Source organism: Misgurnus anguillicaudatus, chromosome 16 (assembly GCF_027580225.2).
Source record: "Misgurnus anguillicaudatus chromosome 16, ASM2758022v2, whole genome shotgun sequence".
Taxonomy (NCBI): domain Eukaryota; kingdom Metazoa; phylum Chordata; class Actinopteri; order Cypriniformes; family Cobitidae; genus Misgurnus; species Misgurnus anguillicaudatus.
Window position 1 is genome coordinate 33,007,465 of NC_073352.2, and position 18,245 is coordinate 33,025,709.

An 18,245-nucleotide genomic window follows, 5' to 3' on the forward strand; every position below is an offset into this window, starting at 1 on the left:
CCATCCCTCCATCATCCATCTATTAAAATGTCTATAGATTATTCTGTCTGTCTGTCTCTCTGTCTGTCTATCTATTAATATGTCTTTAGATTGATCTGTCCGTCCGTCTGTCCATCCATCATCCTTCCATATATCTACTGTATTTATTAATATGTCTATTGATCTGTCTGTCTGTCTTTCTATTAATCTGTCTATAGATTGATCTGTCTGTCTTATCTATTAATATGTCTATAGATTAATCTGTCTGTCTGTCTATCTATTAATATGTCTATAGATTGATCTGTCTGTCTGTCTGTCTGTCTATCTATCTATGTCTATAGATTAATCTGCCTGTTCATCCATCCCTCCATCATCCATCTATTAAAATGTCTATAGATTAGTCTGTCTGTCTGTCTGTCTGTCTGTCTATCTATTAATATGTCTTTAGATTGATCTGTCCGTCCGTCTGTCCATCCATCATCCTTCCATATATCTATATATTAATATGTCTATTGATTGATCTGTCTGTCTGCCTTTCTATTAATCTGTCTATAGATTGATCTGTCTGTCTTATCTATTAATATGTCTATAGATGAATCTGTCTGTCTGTCTATCTATTAATATGTCTATAGATTGATCTGTCTGTCTGTCCGTCTGTCTGTCTATCTATGTCTATAGATTAATCTGCCTGTTCATCCATCCATCTATTAATATGTCTATAGATTAATCTGTCTTTATATCTATTAATAAAGATTGATCTGTCTACCCCTCCATCATCCATCTATTAATATGTATGGATTGATCTACCTGTCTATTTATTAATATGTCTATAGATTGATCTGTCTGTCTGTCTGTCTGTCTATCTATTAATATATCTATAGATTGATCTGTCCATCCCTCCATCATCCATCTATTAATATGTCTATGGATTGATTTACTGGTCTATTTAGTAATATGTCTAAAGATTGATCTGTCTCTGTCTGTCTGTCTGTCTGTCCATCCATCATCCTTCCATATATCTATCTATTAATATGTTTATGGATTGATCTGTCTGTCTATTTATTAATAAGTCTATAGATTGATCTGTCTGTCTGTCCGTCCGTCCATCCATCCATCCATATATCTATCTATTAATATGTCTGTAGATTATTCTGTCTGTCTGTCTATCTATGTCTTTAGATTAATCTGCCTGTCCATCCATCCAACCATCTATTAATATGTATATAGATTAATCTGTCTGTCTATCTATTAATATATCTATAGATTGATCTGTCCATCCCACCATTATCCATCTATTAATATGTATATGGATTGACCTGTCTATTCATTAATATGTGTATAGATTGATCTGTCTGTCTATTTATTAATATGTCTATAGATTGATCTGCCTGTCCATCCATCCATCCATCCATCCATCCATCCATTGTATAATATATCTATCACTATATCTATCTTTCTATATTCATCCAGCCTCAATTCTATGACATGACACAGTTTATGTAATAATGTACAGTATATATAATTAGTTAAAAGTTAAAGCCAAGCATTTTATTTTATACAATATGACACCGTTACTTACAACCAAATAAGATTAGCCAATAACTTTAAAAACAGTAGACAATACCTTTGGTCTTTCTCCCCTAGAGGAAACAGTTTGTACAAAAAACATCACATAAACAATATCATGTCAAGGCAACAGAACAAATCATGGTTCTTTAGAGAGCATGTTCCTCTGTAAACACAGTGTGAAAATTGAACAGTGTGAGCCTGAGCCGGGTCATAAAGAGCGTTTGATTTCTGTACTCAGTCTCCAGCTGAGTCCACACCTGCATCTGTTCATACGCTCAGGTGAAGTCCTTGTTTCTTTTGTCCATTTTGCTGCTGTTATGCATACACGTAGATGTTTCTATATTTCAGGTGTGTTTATCTGACAGAGGAGGCGGTCAGTAGGTGAAGAGGCTTGTTGGGGATTGGTGGTTTGACGCTGGGGGCGGATCCGTTGGCATTTGTGGTGTTAAAGGTTTGTCTAAGCTGAGCCACACGACCGCGGTACATACTGCTGTCCTTTCCTCTCACTGTTCCTATAAAGAGATAAAGACAAGATGCTATCAACAGACAAAACAGAACATACTTCATTTTAAAACTTACACTGCTGTCTACATAGCCAGCTGTACATCATCTACATATAATTAATAATGTATGTAATAATTTATATACAGGATATACACACGTACACATATATACAAATACATTTTTTTTGTCAAAACATGTTTATTATTATGTTATTATGTTTTTATTATGTTTTAATGTGCTAGCTGTATTTTTTGTTATAAGGCTTAAATCAAAACAAACCAACTGAAGTTTGATTTACATTTATTGGAATGCACAAAAAAACGAGATTTAAAAAAAGTAAGTTATCTCATTTTGATATTCATATATCTTTATATATTTATTAATGTTTTAATGTTATGTTTGAGTTTGATTGAAGGATACATGTCTCCCTGCATGATGTCTTACACGGTCTAGAACGAAAGCTCACTAGTTGGAACAGAGCCACGATGACCTCATGCGAGGTCAAGACTAAGGAAATAATCGTGCAAAATTTCGTGATTACGAGACTTTGACTATCTGTAAATCATTGCAGACTTTAAAAAGCTGTTAGACCCATGACACAAGCCCGCCGGGGATTATAATACATCCACAGCTGTCTTCCTCCCTCTCTCTCTTTCTCTCTCTCTCTCTCTCTCTTCATCCTCCCCTCCACCCACTCAAGGCAGGTCTAGAGGTCACAGGAGGAGGAAGCGAGTGAACGACAGAAGGCAGAGGAGAAAAAAGTGAAAAGAAGAAAGTAAAGGACGAAGAGAGTACAAATAACAGGAGAGTGAGGTGGAGGGTAAAGGCTGGGGGAGTGATGAGTCAATTTGAATGTGTTAAACGGGGTGAGACAGACGGTCAGGGAATCATTGAAGGGGTGACTGAGGTATGGGGGGTGAAATGAGAGAGAGAAATGGGGTATTGCTTGTGGGCTGACTTCAGAGACAGATGCTTTGGATACTCAAGGGGAAAACTGTATTTTTAGTATCTCCCTGAGGGGGTAAAGAGTCTAGTGTCACCCCTTCACTCTTTTCCTTTAAGACCTAATCTCTTTTCTTTTCTGGGGTGTTTACCATGTTTTTCCCTTTATATTCACCTAACTCAAACCTTTCTGACCTTATTATCTATCCTGCAAGCATTGCCAGAAACTAGACAATTAAACTGGTTCCTACATATAAAAAAATGCACTACAGATCGTCGTAGTGTAGACTTGCTTGGCAACCAAGCAGTCACAATGCAACATTACAGATGTTGTTTCAAATTAAGCATTCACACCTGACACTGACACAGAAGACATTAATTTTCAATGAGATTTCAGGCTATATGACCATTAGCGATACGACAGAGGCTCCTTTAACCGAACGAGTAGTGGCATGATGGACCGCAATAGTGCTAAATGCACAATATATCACTCATTGTGTTGAAGTAGGTGTGAAAGGCAACACACACAATGCATACTATTTTCTCTTTTTTTTACTTTTTTCAATCACTTATAATTTTTAAATAGCAATTATTGATAGTGGAATCTCATATTGCCACAGGAATGAAATATTTTTGTAGGTTAACCTGGAAGTTAGCTGGATACAAAATTTTTCCTATAGACTTTTGGATTATTGAAAAAAAATAAGCTAACAAAAGTTTGACATTTACACGTTTTGTCCAATAAGTTAGTCTTCTAAATTCATAAAAGTTGTATTCATCTGTGAAGTCAAAATTCAGATTTTTATATCTCTAGTTAACGCATTTACACTTTAAAATTCATAAATTTTTTATTCATCTTTGAAGATATAATTGTTGGACAAAACGCGTAAGTGTCATAAACAAACAGGCTTATTTTTGTGATTATTATTATTTTTTGGCCCTCAAAAATACGTCATCCCTATGGCACTCTATAGACCTAAGCTTCAACACCAGTGACCAACTTTTATTTATAAAGCTCACAGCTGCAGTTTTACATTTAAACAGATTTTGATTATTACTAAAAGCCATAAAACTCCATTTTTAGAATTCAAGAATTCTATTTCCAGGCAGTTTTATTAAACATGATATCAGGCGTAACAAGCAGATTCTCCTTTAAAGTTAATACCCTTAATGATAAAGTAGTGTACTCCAAAACATTGATAAAATCTGAATATTTATGACGTCATTCTGCACTTCAGATTTTTCAGCTGCAGTGAAGTAAACGGGGGCACTAAATATTCCCTGCATTAACTTCCTGTTTCGGTAGATAAAGAGCACCCCACACACACATTTTTTTTTTTGAAAGATTAAAAACTTTTTTATATATATTAATAGTTGTTGTTTTTTTGTCTTAACGGTCCTTAATTAGTCCTAAAAAAATAATAACTTAAAAACTTAAGTCAAAGAAAAAAAACTTGCCGTTGTCCCAAAATCTACATATTGTTTTTTTTTACTAGATTTAACAAAACTATACTTTCCTTCATTGTAATCTAGTTTTGTCACGTCTCTCTCTTTCTCTCTCTGGCCGTTTCTCAATCCGAAGGCTGTAGCCTCCGGAGGCTGCATACGTCATCACGATTGTCTTATTTCAAAATATTAAAATGATAAAGTTGAGTATTATTTTTAATTAATCGTAAATGGATGTAATATGCTAATGACTTGCGAATGTAATGCTCAGTTAACGTAAATAAACCAGGCTTGATGACGTATGCAGCCTACACATGCGACCTCCGCAGGCTGCTGTCTTCGGAAACGGCCTCTCTTTCTCTCTCTCTCTCTCCCTCTCACTCACTCAATCTCTCTCTCTCTGTAGTTGTGTCGCAGTTGCTGTTTCTCTGGCCGTTCCCTGCAGCCGTGACCCCCTGACTGCGTTATGCCGTCGCTATGGAAACGGGGGATCAGCTTTGGCGATGAGCACAAATTCCGCTTCAGCGCGTACATGCACGCACGAGCACACAAACAGATACTCACACACGCAACCCGTACTCAAATCAGCAGCTATTTAATAGAAAACAAACACGTACGTGCTGACGAAAACAACACATGGCCAACATTTGACCTCCAACAAATGCAAAATAAGGCCACAGGTACGTTATAATGTTTATATCCGCTTGTTTCTGTTTCTAAACCAGATGGGCTCATTCGGGTTGGGTTTGTACGCAGTTGCGCATTTCACTCACACAAGTTAAAGTTTTCTGTTTTGAATATTAAAGCAGCGTAGACGAGGCTGGTAAACAAAGGAAACAGTGTTGTACTGTTTGTTGTGTCCTGTAGGGGTCGCGGAACTCTCGCGCCTCGTGTTGGCGGTGCCATGACGCCAAAACTCCACTAGATGGCGCATGCGGTCCATTTACGGTTTACATTTACAAAACAAAAGTCCCTTACATGTCCTATGTAAACTTTGCATATTCATATAAGATATTCGTGTTTTTTATACACCTTGTTTAAAACATTGTTTTAAATTCCTTTTAATAGTCGGTGTTAATTTGTATACATTACTTTTGCATATTTAGTCAGTTCAGATCAGTGGTCGGTCAATCATTGATTATTTTGTAACATCTTTCAATAAATCCCTGATTGTAATTTTGTACCTTTCCAGAATAGTGCCTTACCTTTGTATCCTGTGTCCAGTGGGCGTGTTTTGTCTGTGATTGACAGCTGCTCTTTCATCACTCTGTGCAACCTAAGATCATTCAGGCTTTCTGCTAGTTTTGAGGCTGTGCTGCTGAAATGTGGTTTGTAGAGGACGATGTCTTCTTCAGCGCTGCCGGCGTCCGAATCTTCGTTTTGGCCCTTGGTGTCATCAGCAGACTGATCAGAGCCGCTGTCCTGCTTAGATTCATCTGATTCTCCTCCAGAATTACCCAGCTCCTCTGGTTTCTGTGGCAGATTGGATGAAATTCATTTGTAAATGTTTACAAATCCTTATGTGACAAACTCAAAGCTCAGAAAAAAACCCTCAAAGTTTAGGGACTTAACAGCGAAAACAGTTTTTTCTGCATGTGTTTGTAGTTTAGAGAGAAAGTATGTGTGTTTGTTTGTGTATTCCCTTTGGCACCGTGGCATTGATGCCATCTGATAGCGTTTAATTCTCTGCCCAGGCTCTAAACCATCTGCTCAGGGGACCCTGGCCAGTCCAACTAACACACACAAACACACACACTCGTTCATCTAATTATTATTACTGCTGTTTTCATTATTATTGTCCATCACACACACTATAAGAAATGCTGGCTTATTTCAACCCAGCGTTGGGTCAAAAAGGGACAAACCCAGCTGGTTGTAAACTTAACCCAGGAAATCTATTTATATTTGATCCAACAATGGGTTAAAACAAATGGTTGGATTAGTCCGGTTTGACCCAACGCTGGGTTGAAAATAACCCAGCATTTTTGAAAGTGCACATATATGTGGTTCATGGAAATGCAGGTGACACGAATCTAACACCCACAAACCCAGATTTTCTTTGATACATTATTTATTGTGTTTGAGTTGTTTTCATGACGATGTTGTGTTCAAACACACCTTGAGCAGAAGATGGATCCCTGTTTCTGGGTTGGCCTGTGGTTCTCTGTTGGCTGTGGTTAGGCTGACGCTTGCAGGTTCTGCTTTCGCTCTATAAACAAAAAGATACACATTTATATCAGTTTAAATAAGGGTTAAAGGGATAGTGCACCCAAAAATAAAAATCCAGTCAGCATTTACTCACACTCATGTTGTTACAAACCTGTATACATTTCTTTGTTCTGTTGTACACGAAGGAAGATATTTTGGGAACAGTTTGTAACCAAACCGTTCGTGAGCCCCATTCACTTCCATAGTAGGTAAAAGGAATACCTTATTTGGGTTGGGTTATTCCTCAAAATATCTTCCCTTGTGTTCAACAGAACAAAGAAATGCATACAGGTTTGTAACAACATGTGGGTGAGTAAATGATGAACGAATTTTCATTTTTGGGTGAACTATCCCTTTAAGAGTGCTGAATTGCGGTCTATTATATTATTTTTGTGGGTTTTTTGTATTTTTTAAGTGAAATATGTTTGTATTATTACTGTAGTATGAACTTCATAGGATCCTGCAGTAAAATATTTTGATATGCCGCTAACTGTGTATTTGATTGTTGTCCCACACTGCAAAAAAATTATTTAAAAAAAAAAATTCTTAGTAGTTTTGTCTTGTTTTTAGTAAAAATACAAAAAAAATTAAATTAAAATGCTTTTTCTTGATGAGAAAAACGAACCAAGAAAATAACTCTAGTTTTTAAACCAAGAATATCAAATTTAAGTGATTTTGTGCATAAAACAAGCAAAAAAAAAAATCTGCCAATGGGGTAAGCAAATTTTTCTTGAATTTTTCTTGAATTTAGTGTTTTTTTTGCTTGTTTTATGCACAAAATCACTTAAAGTTTATATTTTTGGTCTAAAAACAACTAGACTTATTTTCTTGGGTCTCTTTGCCTATCAAGAAAAAGCATCTTAATTTAAGAATCTTTGGATATTTTAACTGAAAACGACAAAAATACTAAGATTTTTTTTCTTGAAAATCATTCTTTGCAGTGCAGGCCTTTGCTAGTTTCATGCTAGTAGTTTCTCACATAAAACAAGTCTACTTAAATCAATATTTCAGGTTTGTTGCATTATTAAGTAACCATGTAATAACCAAGAAAATGTACAATATCCATGGCGCCTTTTTCTGATGTGATTGTTTTTACCTGTTGTTATTGTTAGGGTTGACTGCCGTCTTATTCCTCAGCTCTGACAAAATGAATTTGGGTGATTTGAGATCGTCTGATTCTCCAATGAAGCACACGTGCACATCACCATCACTGCCCAGCAACCAGCTCACAGTTTTACAGGGACCTGCAAAGAAATCAGGTAAAGTCAACAAAATCCATTTCTGTAGGATAAACACAATGCAAAAAATGACTTTCAAGAAAAATTTTACTTAGTATTTTTGTCTTGTTTTCAGTAAAAATATCTAAATTTATTTAGATTAAGATGCTTTTTCTTGATGAGCAAATTGACCCAAGAACATAAGCCTAGTTTTAAGACCAAATATATCAAATTTAAGTGATTTTGTGCATAAAACAAGCAAAATAATTTGCCAATGGGTACACTGAAAAAATGATTCATTGAATTTAATACATTTTTTGGTTGCAATCAATTTATTTAAGCTACATTTAAACAAAAAAGATTAGTAAAGTAAAATCAAATATAAAACTTTTGTTTAAATGTAGCTTAAATAAATTGATTGCAACCACTTACCTTAACATTTTTTATTAAATTCAATGAATAATTTTTTTCAGTGTAAGCAAAAAAATCTTGAAATTTTTCTTAAACACTAACGTCAAGAAAAAATTGCTTACCCCATTGGCAGATTTTTCTGCTTGTTTTATGCACAAAATCACTTAAATTTGATATTTTTGACTTATTTTCTTGGGTCGTTTTGCTCATCAAGATAAAGCATCTTAATTTAAGAATTTTTAGATATTTTTACTGAAAACAAGACAAAAATACTAAGAATTTTTTTCTTGAAAATAATTTTTTGAAGTGCATGTTAATCCTTTTATACACTTTGGATTCCAGGGAAGATTTCCGAGTTAATAGTTTTGTGTTAAGTAGATATGAACCAAATGAACACACACTGTAAAAAATACTTTGCTGCCTTAAAAACTTTTGTTGAATCAACTCAGATTTACAAGTAATTTCAACTTACTATTATTTATCTTGACTAGAGATGAGTTGTTATAACTACAGGTAAGTTATTATAACTTATAAAATTAAGCTGACTTTTCTCAACTATATTTTATAAGTTCACTGAAAAAAATGATTCATTGAATTTAATCCATTTTTTAAGGTACGTGGTTGCAATCAATTTATTTAAGCTACATTTAAACAAAAAAGATTAGTAACGTAAAATAAAATATAAAACATTTGTTTAAATGTAGCTTAAATAAATTGATTGCAACCACTTACCTTAAAAAAATGGATTAAATTCAATGAATCATTTTTTTTCAGTGTTGTGACAACTCATCTCTGTTGACATGACTTGTAAATCTGAGTTGATTTAACAAAAAATGTATTTTTTACAGTGCATGATGTACTGTAGCAACATGACATCATCACAATGGTATTGTATTCTCTATACCAACAGAGGGCGCTGTGGTATTGAAGAAAATGAATACAGCACACATTTCTCTCTGAGAGAAATACTTTAGATTAGTTAATGTGACTGTCAGTACTAACATACATCTCATAGACTCATCAATATACTTATCAACATAACATACTCATACACATGTGCACCATCCCACAAAACTGTGACCCTCGTCTCTCTCATTATTATTTTAGTGTGATAACCTTCACAAATAACCCAAAACCTTGAATGTGTATAAAATGGAGTGTGATTGGCCGATATGTCAGGTGGTTATGTAAGAGCCACACAAAGAGGATCCTTGTAGATTGACGGACGGACGGTGGTTCACCACACTTAAATTATTCAAGTGCAATAATACCATGAATACCACACAGTGTGAATTCGAGACTAAACTAAAGATTTAAATAGAACAAAGGAGTGTAAAATACTATGTTTTTCTTGTCGTTTTTGCATGTAAGGGGAAATTTAACGCGTTAGCTCGGATGGAAAGTGTTGTGTAAGAAACCTGTTCTCCAGGTTGGCAGGTTGTAAAGAATCAGCAGCTCCACATCTAGCAGCGTTTTTGACCAAATCAACTCAAAATGGGGTATAAAATTTGCAGACGGTTCCTGTTAAAATCTCAGAAATGTTCAGCATCTGAATTTACATAATAAAAAAAACCCGAATGCACATTCTTTCTGCAACGGATCGTCATGCTTTTGGCTCGAGTTGTGTATTGTTTGTTGCCTAGGCCACAGGGTTCATGCTTGTTTGTGTATTTGAAAGTTGATATGACAGCACATTGTGTAACCTTTTCTTGAAGGGTGTGAATCTTAGAGCAAAGTGACCCAAAAAGGCAACCCATGCCTCCAAGGCTTTAGTCAAACAATAAGGCCAGATACTCGGATTTAAACTTTTCACTTATTTTGTAATGTTTGCTTTTTTTAAAGCTATGACGACCTGACAGAGACCTTGTTCCTAAAAGGACTCGGAAAAAGTGTGAGGAAAGGTTTTTGCATAATTCCCTTTGGCAGCTTTTCCATCATATGACATCATATCCTGAGAAGATGACAACATTATGAGATCGTATCACTCTCCATATTGTCTGAGAGATACTTTGTCTCCCATTTGTCATTTTTTAGGCTAGTGGGCTAGATAAACTAGTAACGAATAGAGTCCAAAGTCCTAGTGGTCTCTTTTTAGTTTTGTTTGTCTTTGTGCAGAATTGACGACTGTCAACAGAAACTTAAACAGTTTTTATCTAGATTGCTCTAACGTCTGTCTAAACAGTGACGTAGTGCTGACACATACAGTAGTATCATCCGAGCTGAGCTGAAACTGACCACTTAGATTGAACGTCTGAGCCGTAAACTTGGTTGGTTTTGTATACAAAGAAAAAATCGAGCAAAAAAAAGTTTATGTCAAACTAAAGTAGATTAATGAGCATTGCAATACAGGGCGTCTCCTTTGAACCCAGTTTGTCTGAAAGTTAAACATTTTCAAGCCTAGAGACATTTGTGATGGGAAATTATTATAGTTGACAAGCGGTAGATAACCGGTGCTATTGATAGGAGCAGTTGTGTAACAAGAAATGCTGTTTGGTTGGATTCCATTATTAACATATGCACCGAGCGTTTTTCCCAGCCTGGGAACCGAGTTCAAGTTCTCATAGATGTGTGATGTTTTGAAATTCCTGGTGTATTTATGAGTGTTTTTTACACAAACTCATACTAGTACTGTTCTTTATTCCCTCCAGGTAGGTCTGTCTTTGTACCCGTTCTGCTTCAAACCATTAGTACATTCCGGGAACATTTCATCCCTGAATGCCAGCTTGCTTAAGCACATCCTCAGGCATTTAAATGTTAGAAGAGCCTGTAATGTTTACAAGGTTTTACGGCCATCTAAGTGTTGAGACGGTTGATGCCGTGTGCTGATAGACTCAATCTCTCATGTAGCGATTTGCATTTGAATATCGCGTGATGGCGTTTAGCTTGTATTGCGAGGTCAGTGGAATGTCGCTGTAGTTTGTTAAGAAATAAGACATTTGCGTTTTTGTTACGCGACTAACAGGCCGCTTTGTTTACATTGACCTCAAAACTATGCACTCACTTTGAATTTGACGCAACATGACGCTCAAGTATAAATTTTCTCTTACATCACTGAGGAAATCTATTTTTGAGTTCCTTGTGTCTTTAACTTGCTTATTATAAGTTGCTTTTAAGAGATTAAGGCCGACTGCGTCATTGTGTTGTTCACGCATGAAGGATCTTAGGATCAGAGTTTCTTAAAGGCAACCAGTGTTTGTGTGGGTTTTATTTGAGAGATGACTAAAACTTGTATACAGTATTTACTCAAATAATACTGCACTTACATTTTTAGGTTTAATCAACTTGAAGTCATTTCATAATAAAATGTTGACATACACAAAAAAATGACTTTCTTACTTAGTATTTTTGTCATGTTCTCAGTAGAAATATATAAACAGTCTTAAACGAAGATGCTTTTTCTTGATGACCTAAGAAAAAACTTCTAGCTTATAGACAAAAAATATACAATTTAAATAAATTTGAACTTAAAACAAGCAAAAATATCTGCCAATGGGGTGAGAAAGTAAATCTAAAAATAAGTTTTCTTATTTCTTAAACACTTAATTTAAGCAAAAATGTCTCACCCCTGGCAGATAATTTAGCTTGTTTAAAGCACAAATGTACTTAAATTGTATAGTTTTTGTCTAAAAACTAGACTTATTTTCTTAGTTTATTTTGCTCATCAAGAAAATACATCTTAATTTAAAAAAAATTGAAATTTCTACTGAAAAACAAGACAAAAATATTAAGTAAGAAAGTAATTTTTTGCAGTGTAACTACTGAAAAAAATGATTCATTGAATTTAATCAATTTTTTTGGGGTGTGGGGTTGCAATCGGTTTATTTAAGCTACATTTAAACAAAAAAGATTAGTAAAGTAAAATAAAATATAAAACTTTTGTTTAAATGTAGCTTAAATAAATTGATTGCAACCACTTACCTTAAAAAAATTGATTAAATTCAATGAATCATTTTTTTCAGCAGTCTCATGGCAACACTGAAAAAAATTATTCATTGGATTTAATCAATTTTTTTAAGGTAAGTGGTTGCAATCAATTTATTTAAGCTACATTTAAACAAAAAAGATTAGTAACATAAAATGAAATATAATTTTTTTGTTTAAATGTAGCTTAAATAAATTGATTGCAACCACTTACCTTAAAAAAATTGATTAAATTCAATGAATAATTTTTTTCAGTGAAGTCGTTTTATTGTAACGACAATTTTGATTAATTTATTCGTGTTTGATGACATGAATTTCCGCTGTTTTTCATGTCTCTGGAGATGAATGTCTTTTTCATCCTTGCCAGCACGAATTTCACTGAAAAAACGATTCATTGAATTTAATCAATTTTTTTTAAGTATAAGTGGTTGCAATCAATTTATTTAAGCTGCATTTAAACAAAAGTTTTATATTTTATTTTACGTTACTAATCTTTTTTGTTTAAATGTAGCTTAAAAAATTGATTGCAACCACTTACCTTAAAAAAATTGATTAAATTCAATGAATCTTTTTTTTCAGTGAATGGCTGTTCGTGTCTGTGGCACTACTTTCTTTATCGTGTCATTTTATATTTTGTTTTCTCATGGTCCTTTCTATTTTTAAATCATTGTCGCTTGGGGTTAGGGTTAGATTCGGGGGTTTGCGTTAGGATGTAATTTTTGCATAAAAAATAGAAAAGAACGATGAGAAAACAAAATATAATGACACTATAAAGAAAGTCGTGCCATGAAAAACAGTGGAAATTCGTGTCATCAAACACAAATAAATGAATCAAAATTTTTGTTACTATAACACGACTTTATAGCAAATTTAACTTGATTTATCAAGTTCCAGCAAGTCATTATTTGTCAAGGTAGTTGAAATGACTTTTTAAATCCTTGTTGGTTAAATTTAATTGGATTTATTAATAGTGTTGTGGTCTTCTTGGTCTTGTCTCAGCCACATCTGGACTACATTTGGTGTTGTTTAGGCTCAGATTAAGAGGACGTTGGATTTTATTTTATTTTATAAAATCAAAATTCAATATCACAAAAGCAAGACAGATGTTTTCATATAAGCATGATTGCAAATGTGATTTTTATTTTATACAGACATTCAAATTAGGAAGAAGTTGATATTAAGTGACTTACAGTTAAGATAAAGTTCAAACTATTTTAGGGTCTGTTCCCTAGACAGGGTTTAGATTAATCCAGGACTAGGCCTTAGTTATTTAGGACATTTAAGTAGTTTTTAAAAACATACCTTGACTGATGCGCATTATGAGACAAAACAATGGCACTGATACATGTTAAGACATGTCAGTGCAAGATGCTTTTAAATTAAGGCATCTCAAACATGCTTTTTAGTCTGGGACTAGGATAAGCCATGTCCAGGAATCTGCCCCTAAAAGTTTTTGCGTTATTAGGCTTTTTTTTATTAAATTTCACTCCGAAAAAAATGCTAAAAAGCTGTATTTTGAATCAGATATATATATTTGGTATCAACATGTACATTTGAGGTACTAATATGGACTCCTTAGGTACAAATATTAACTTTTTTCTTAAAGGGGAACCACCGCAGTGACACCTTTCTTACCATTTCTTGGAAGTGTAAAATTAGTTTAGCACTCTGGGCTAGTCTGGTCTTGTCTTGGTGTCGACACAATCTGGTCTTGGTCTTGATATAGGTGGTCTTGACTACTATCACGCAGTTAGCTTGGGAGTGACCGACGTCTGCATTTACTAATCAGTGTGACTCTCAAATTGTCCTGTACAAAGCAAACACTGGATCAAAAAGCTTTTTTCTGCCATTATTCATCAGCTGACAGAGATTGATAAGATTCGAGGAGTGATTTAGCAAATCATATGAGGAATAATTGATGCCACCATGGCGTTACGCCGCATGTGTGCATTATTTTGTAATAATTCAACGGTTTTGAGTCGATGCAACATAAAGTTTAAACAACTTGGTTATGCAAGTCAATTCAACCTACTCTTTTAGGTTTTGAATTGTGATAAATAAACATAACTTATAAAAACAAGTTGAAATTGTTTAACTTAATATGTTAAGGTTAAGTAACAAAATATATGTTGAATTGATATAATTTTTACCGTGTGGTTACCACCCCATAAGACATTGTTTAGATGTTTTATTTTAAGACATTTGACAGGTTAAGCATGCCTTAAAATGTTATTGTAAGGAGGACTATTGTCTTACGCATCTCATCTAAAGCCTTTGTTGCTCATTTCAAAATGTAATTTTACATCGAGCGAGAGAAAGCAAAAAGCAAGCAGGAGGGACCACACAAATATTTCTGCTGTATTTGTTAAAATTAAATAAATGTGTAATTCCGTTAAACTTGGCGTAGTGATATGAAACTGTAATGCGGTCGACAGAGCTGGAACTACTTCATAGGTGTGCGTTGACTGAAAACTAATGCACATCCAAAAAACGTTGATTTTGTGTCTGTAAATATTGTTTACGTTATTATTCAACTCTTTACGTGAGCGCTATTAATTAACACTGAAGTTTAAAACCATGTAGCCTATTATTATATGAAATTATTAGTTATACTTAGAATGGAAACCTGATGTTTCGTATTCAGGGGACTGCTAACTAGCATGCGCATTTAAGAGCCGGACCACTGAAAAGCCAAATAACAATGGAAAATTCTCAGTAAAAACAGCAGTTCTGTTCACATCACATACAGTAAATTACAGAACAGGTTCTGCGAGGATAAATTATGACGTTGCACACAAAAAGCATGCAAAACTATAAACAAACATCTCCTGAATCACGTGTTATACCGTCAGAGACACGAAGGCATGCTCGACTGTACATAATCATTGTCTTCTTGACTGACGGTTGAACCTGCAAAATAACAATTCGGGTGGTATTTTTAGAAAGGGTGTGAATTCATACCTTTCTTCTGCCGAAGCTTTTCTTTTTTCATCCCTTCTTTCCCTTCCTTCTCTTCTCTTTCTTTCCAGCGCCTGACTTGTTCTTCTCTCATTTTGAAGAATAAGATCCTCTTCTGTTCTTCGTTCAGAGCCTCTAGTACATCTGGATCGATGTACATGTCGGCTAATATTTGCTGCAGCATGTTGATGATTTGGGTGTATGTGTTTGGGTAAGATGGGGATGTAAACAGTTTTTAAAGAGTCCAGCTCTTTATTTGGAGTTCTTGTTGGGATTTCTTGAAACAAAAGCTGCTTCTATTTTCTAGATGTTGACATTTTAGATCCTGCCACGGAGATTTTTGTCCTTGTCCCACACTGTAGACATGTGATTTCTGAAAGAAACACAGAGACATGAGAGGAGATCAGATACATCTTCTGCTATTCTTGCACTCCTGCTTTATGAGTGAACACTTTAAATATCTTTGCAACAATCACCCGGATTTTAACATTATTATTGTTTTATTATTATTTTTTAAGTTAGTGGAGGTTTTAGTTATTTTCAGTGATGTATCAACGTAAGTCTGTGCCACATTCAAGATTTTTTAATCTTATCAGATTTCCAAAATGTGACAATTAAATGTTTTTGATCCTATAATGTGTGGAGTGATCATGACACCACACACCAACCGATTCCCTTGACAACCCGAGTCTCGGATAAGGAGATGGCAAATCTTGTCGGCAAACGTGACTTTACAGTAAACATGCCGGGTGACGGGCATGAAAAACGATGGCATTGATACTATATGGACTGCTTTTTACGTCTCTGATGTCCATCTCACTTTGGACTGTGCCTACGCAATAACTGCACTGTAAAAAGTGAAAGTTGAATTAACCTAAATTAAAAATTATTTCAATTTTTAACACCTAAAAAAATCAAGTTTATTCAACCTCAAATTTCACTTTAGTTTCACTTTAGGTTAATAATAAACTTCATTTTTTTAGGTACCGGTATTACCAATTGAAGTAACTTTTTAAGTTGAACCAACTTTTCACTTTTTACAGTGCACACTTTTTTTCAACTTATTTTTTATTTTATTTAAAGCTTAAAATATTTTAGATGTAACCAATATTTGTTTATTAACCTTAAATATTTCCATTTATAAAATTTAAGTTGATAAAACTTAAATCTTTTAAGTGTCACCAATTAAAGTAATTTTATTAAATAGATCCAACTTTCACTTGTTACATTGTTATGCTTTCTGGTGTCATTTCGTGCCACGTGACAATATACAGCATAGGCCTACTTGCGCGTTTGACCTTAAGGTTTCCCCACACATGTAAAAATATAGGATTTGCGATTGAACAGATTCAATCATTCTTAACACACCACAGATTGGGACTTTACTTAGGACTGTCGTAGGGGGGCAAATTCGGCCCTATCGTGGTGGCTTTAGATTCTTCCTAGACTGATTTCTTCTTAAAGACAAAACAAAGAAACATGCAGTAAGAATACAGATAAAAATTATTGTTGTTACCATAGCCCAGATTATTACTACAGGTCTGAAGGAGAAATATTTGGGTTCATACTGACCAACAAGAATAAAAATCAACAATTGCAAATAAATTTTTAGATCTCACTTATTAACTTATTAGCTGTTCGAGTAAATCTCCTACTTTTGATAGGGACTTTTTGGGGTATATTGCCATAGATGAGTCGAGTAGGGTGTTTTTGGATTATTATTATTATTTTTTAAAGTCTCCATTTGTTCTCAGTTTAATATCACTTATCAACTAACAGCAGAGATAATAAAGAGATCTCTGTCCTTTAAAAGGACGGCAGCTGTGAGCTTTGCTCTTTTAGGGGGTTTGTGACCCCGGGCTGCTGTTCATGACTTTCAGCCCTTCATGAGTTCTGACAATAGTCGTCTGTTTTATAGCAAAGCTGTGTGTGATTTCTTCTTTATTCTCGTCTTTCTCGCCTCTATAGACTTGAACTAAATGAGAACATCTCCTATGTCTCTTATTCGGTTTATTGAGTCCTTTATGCAGTTGCTTCTCTGTATTTGCACAGATTGTTGTTACACAATTTTAGTCTTGCACACACCTCTCCTTCGTCATCTCTTTCTTTATCAGCGCTCTTTCTGCAATTAATCCTTTGTTACTGTCATGACTCAAAAAGATCCAAATCAATCACAACGTCAGGCGTGTTACCATACAAAACATTTACTGTAACAAAGCCATTCAAGACTTAAGTTAATGAGGAAGCAATAAGGAATTAAAATATACCTTTAACTCAACACAAAGATTAAATAGAGCAAATACAATCTTTTTTATATGTCTCCTGATTTGTCTTTAAATAATAAGTTATGCTATTTACATTTTGCACATTCACGTTTGTCTGGTTTCAGTTTTTAAGAAAAACCTTAGAAAGTTAGTACTTTAACATACAAGTAAACGCCTTTTAAATCTCCTGATCAACTTCTTAACAATAACATTTTAAATAAAATGATATGGCTTAAACAACGCCCAATGCATGCTTTTACAACATTCAGAGACACAACTTAAACATGTTACAATAGCTGAAACTTTGAGTAAGTTTGGTCACTTTGCCAGGATTAAGATGCGTTAGGGATGGACAATAGACAAAAGCATGACTCAAACATTTACACAAAGACAAGCAAGGGAACAGAAGATAATGAAGCTTGGCAAACAGGCAACCACATTTACAAAGCTCAAGAGAAAACAGCTGTTGGAAAGATTAAGAAATCTGCAACTCTACCAAAATAAGCTCTTTGTTGTTCACTGTATGAGAGTTAATAGGAGCGAGATCGAGAGTAAAAGAAAGCTTTAAACATGAAGACAAAGAGGCTGCCAAGAAGCAGTGTGTTGAGAAAGAGAGAGAGAGAGAGAGAGTAAACTAGTACTCACATTGAGAGCTGGTGATGTGTGCTGTAAGAGTTGTGTTAGTGGAAAGCGAGCATGTGTGTCTTTCTCTACACTGCTTTTGTATTTGAGTGGGCCGGTGTGACATCATAACATTCTTTCTTTCTCTCTCTCCCTCCTCACCCAAACTCTTGGCTTGTCTCCTCCCTCTCTCTTTCTCTCTCTC

At 34.6% G+C, this 18,245-nt stretch overlaps 2 protein-coding genes across 2 annotated transcripts in view; one reads left to right on the top strand and one right to left on the bottom strand.

The window, feature by feature from the left end:
• Positions 1-1,505: 1,505 nt before the first annotated feature.
• Positions 1,506-18,220, bottom strand: LOC129422060 (uncharacterized). Its single transcript, XM_055177745.2, has 6 exons — positions 18,065-18,220; positions 15,159-15,528; positions 7,745-7,892; positions 6,559-6,649; positions 5,646-5,913; positions 1,506-2,060 (listed from the first exon to the last, which is right to left on the bottom strand). Exons 2-6 carry the CDS (start codon positions 15,337-15,339, stop codon positions 1,903-1,905), a joined length of 846 nt encoding a protein of 281 aa, XP_055033720.2. The 5' UTR covers positions 15,340-15,528; positions 18,065-18,220; the 3' UTR covers positions 1,506-1,902.
• psd2 (pleckstrin and Sec7 domain containing 2) overlaps positions 7,771-18,245 on the top strand; it is a 76,010-nt gene continuing 65,535 nt past the window's right edge. The window contains exon 1 of the mRNA XM_073854526.1: positions 7,771-7,907. The gene's annotated coding sequence lies outside the window, so the exon portion shown is untranslated. The remainder of the gene's footprint in view (positions 7,908-18,245) is intronic.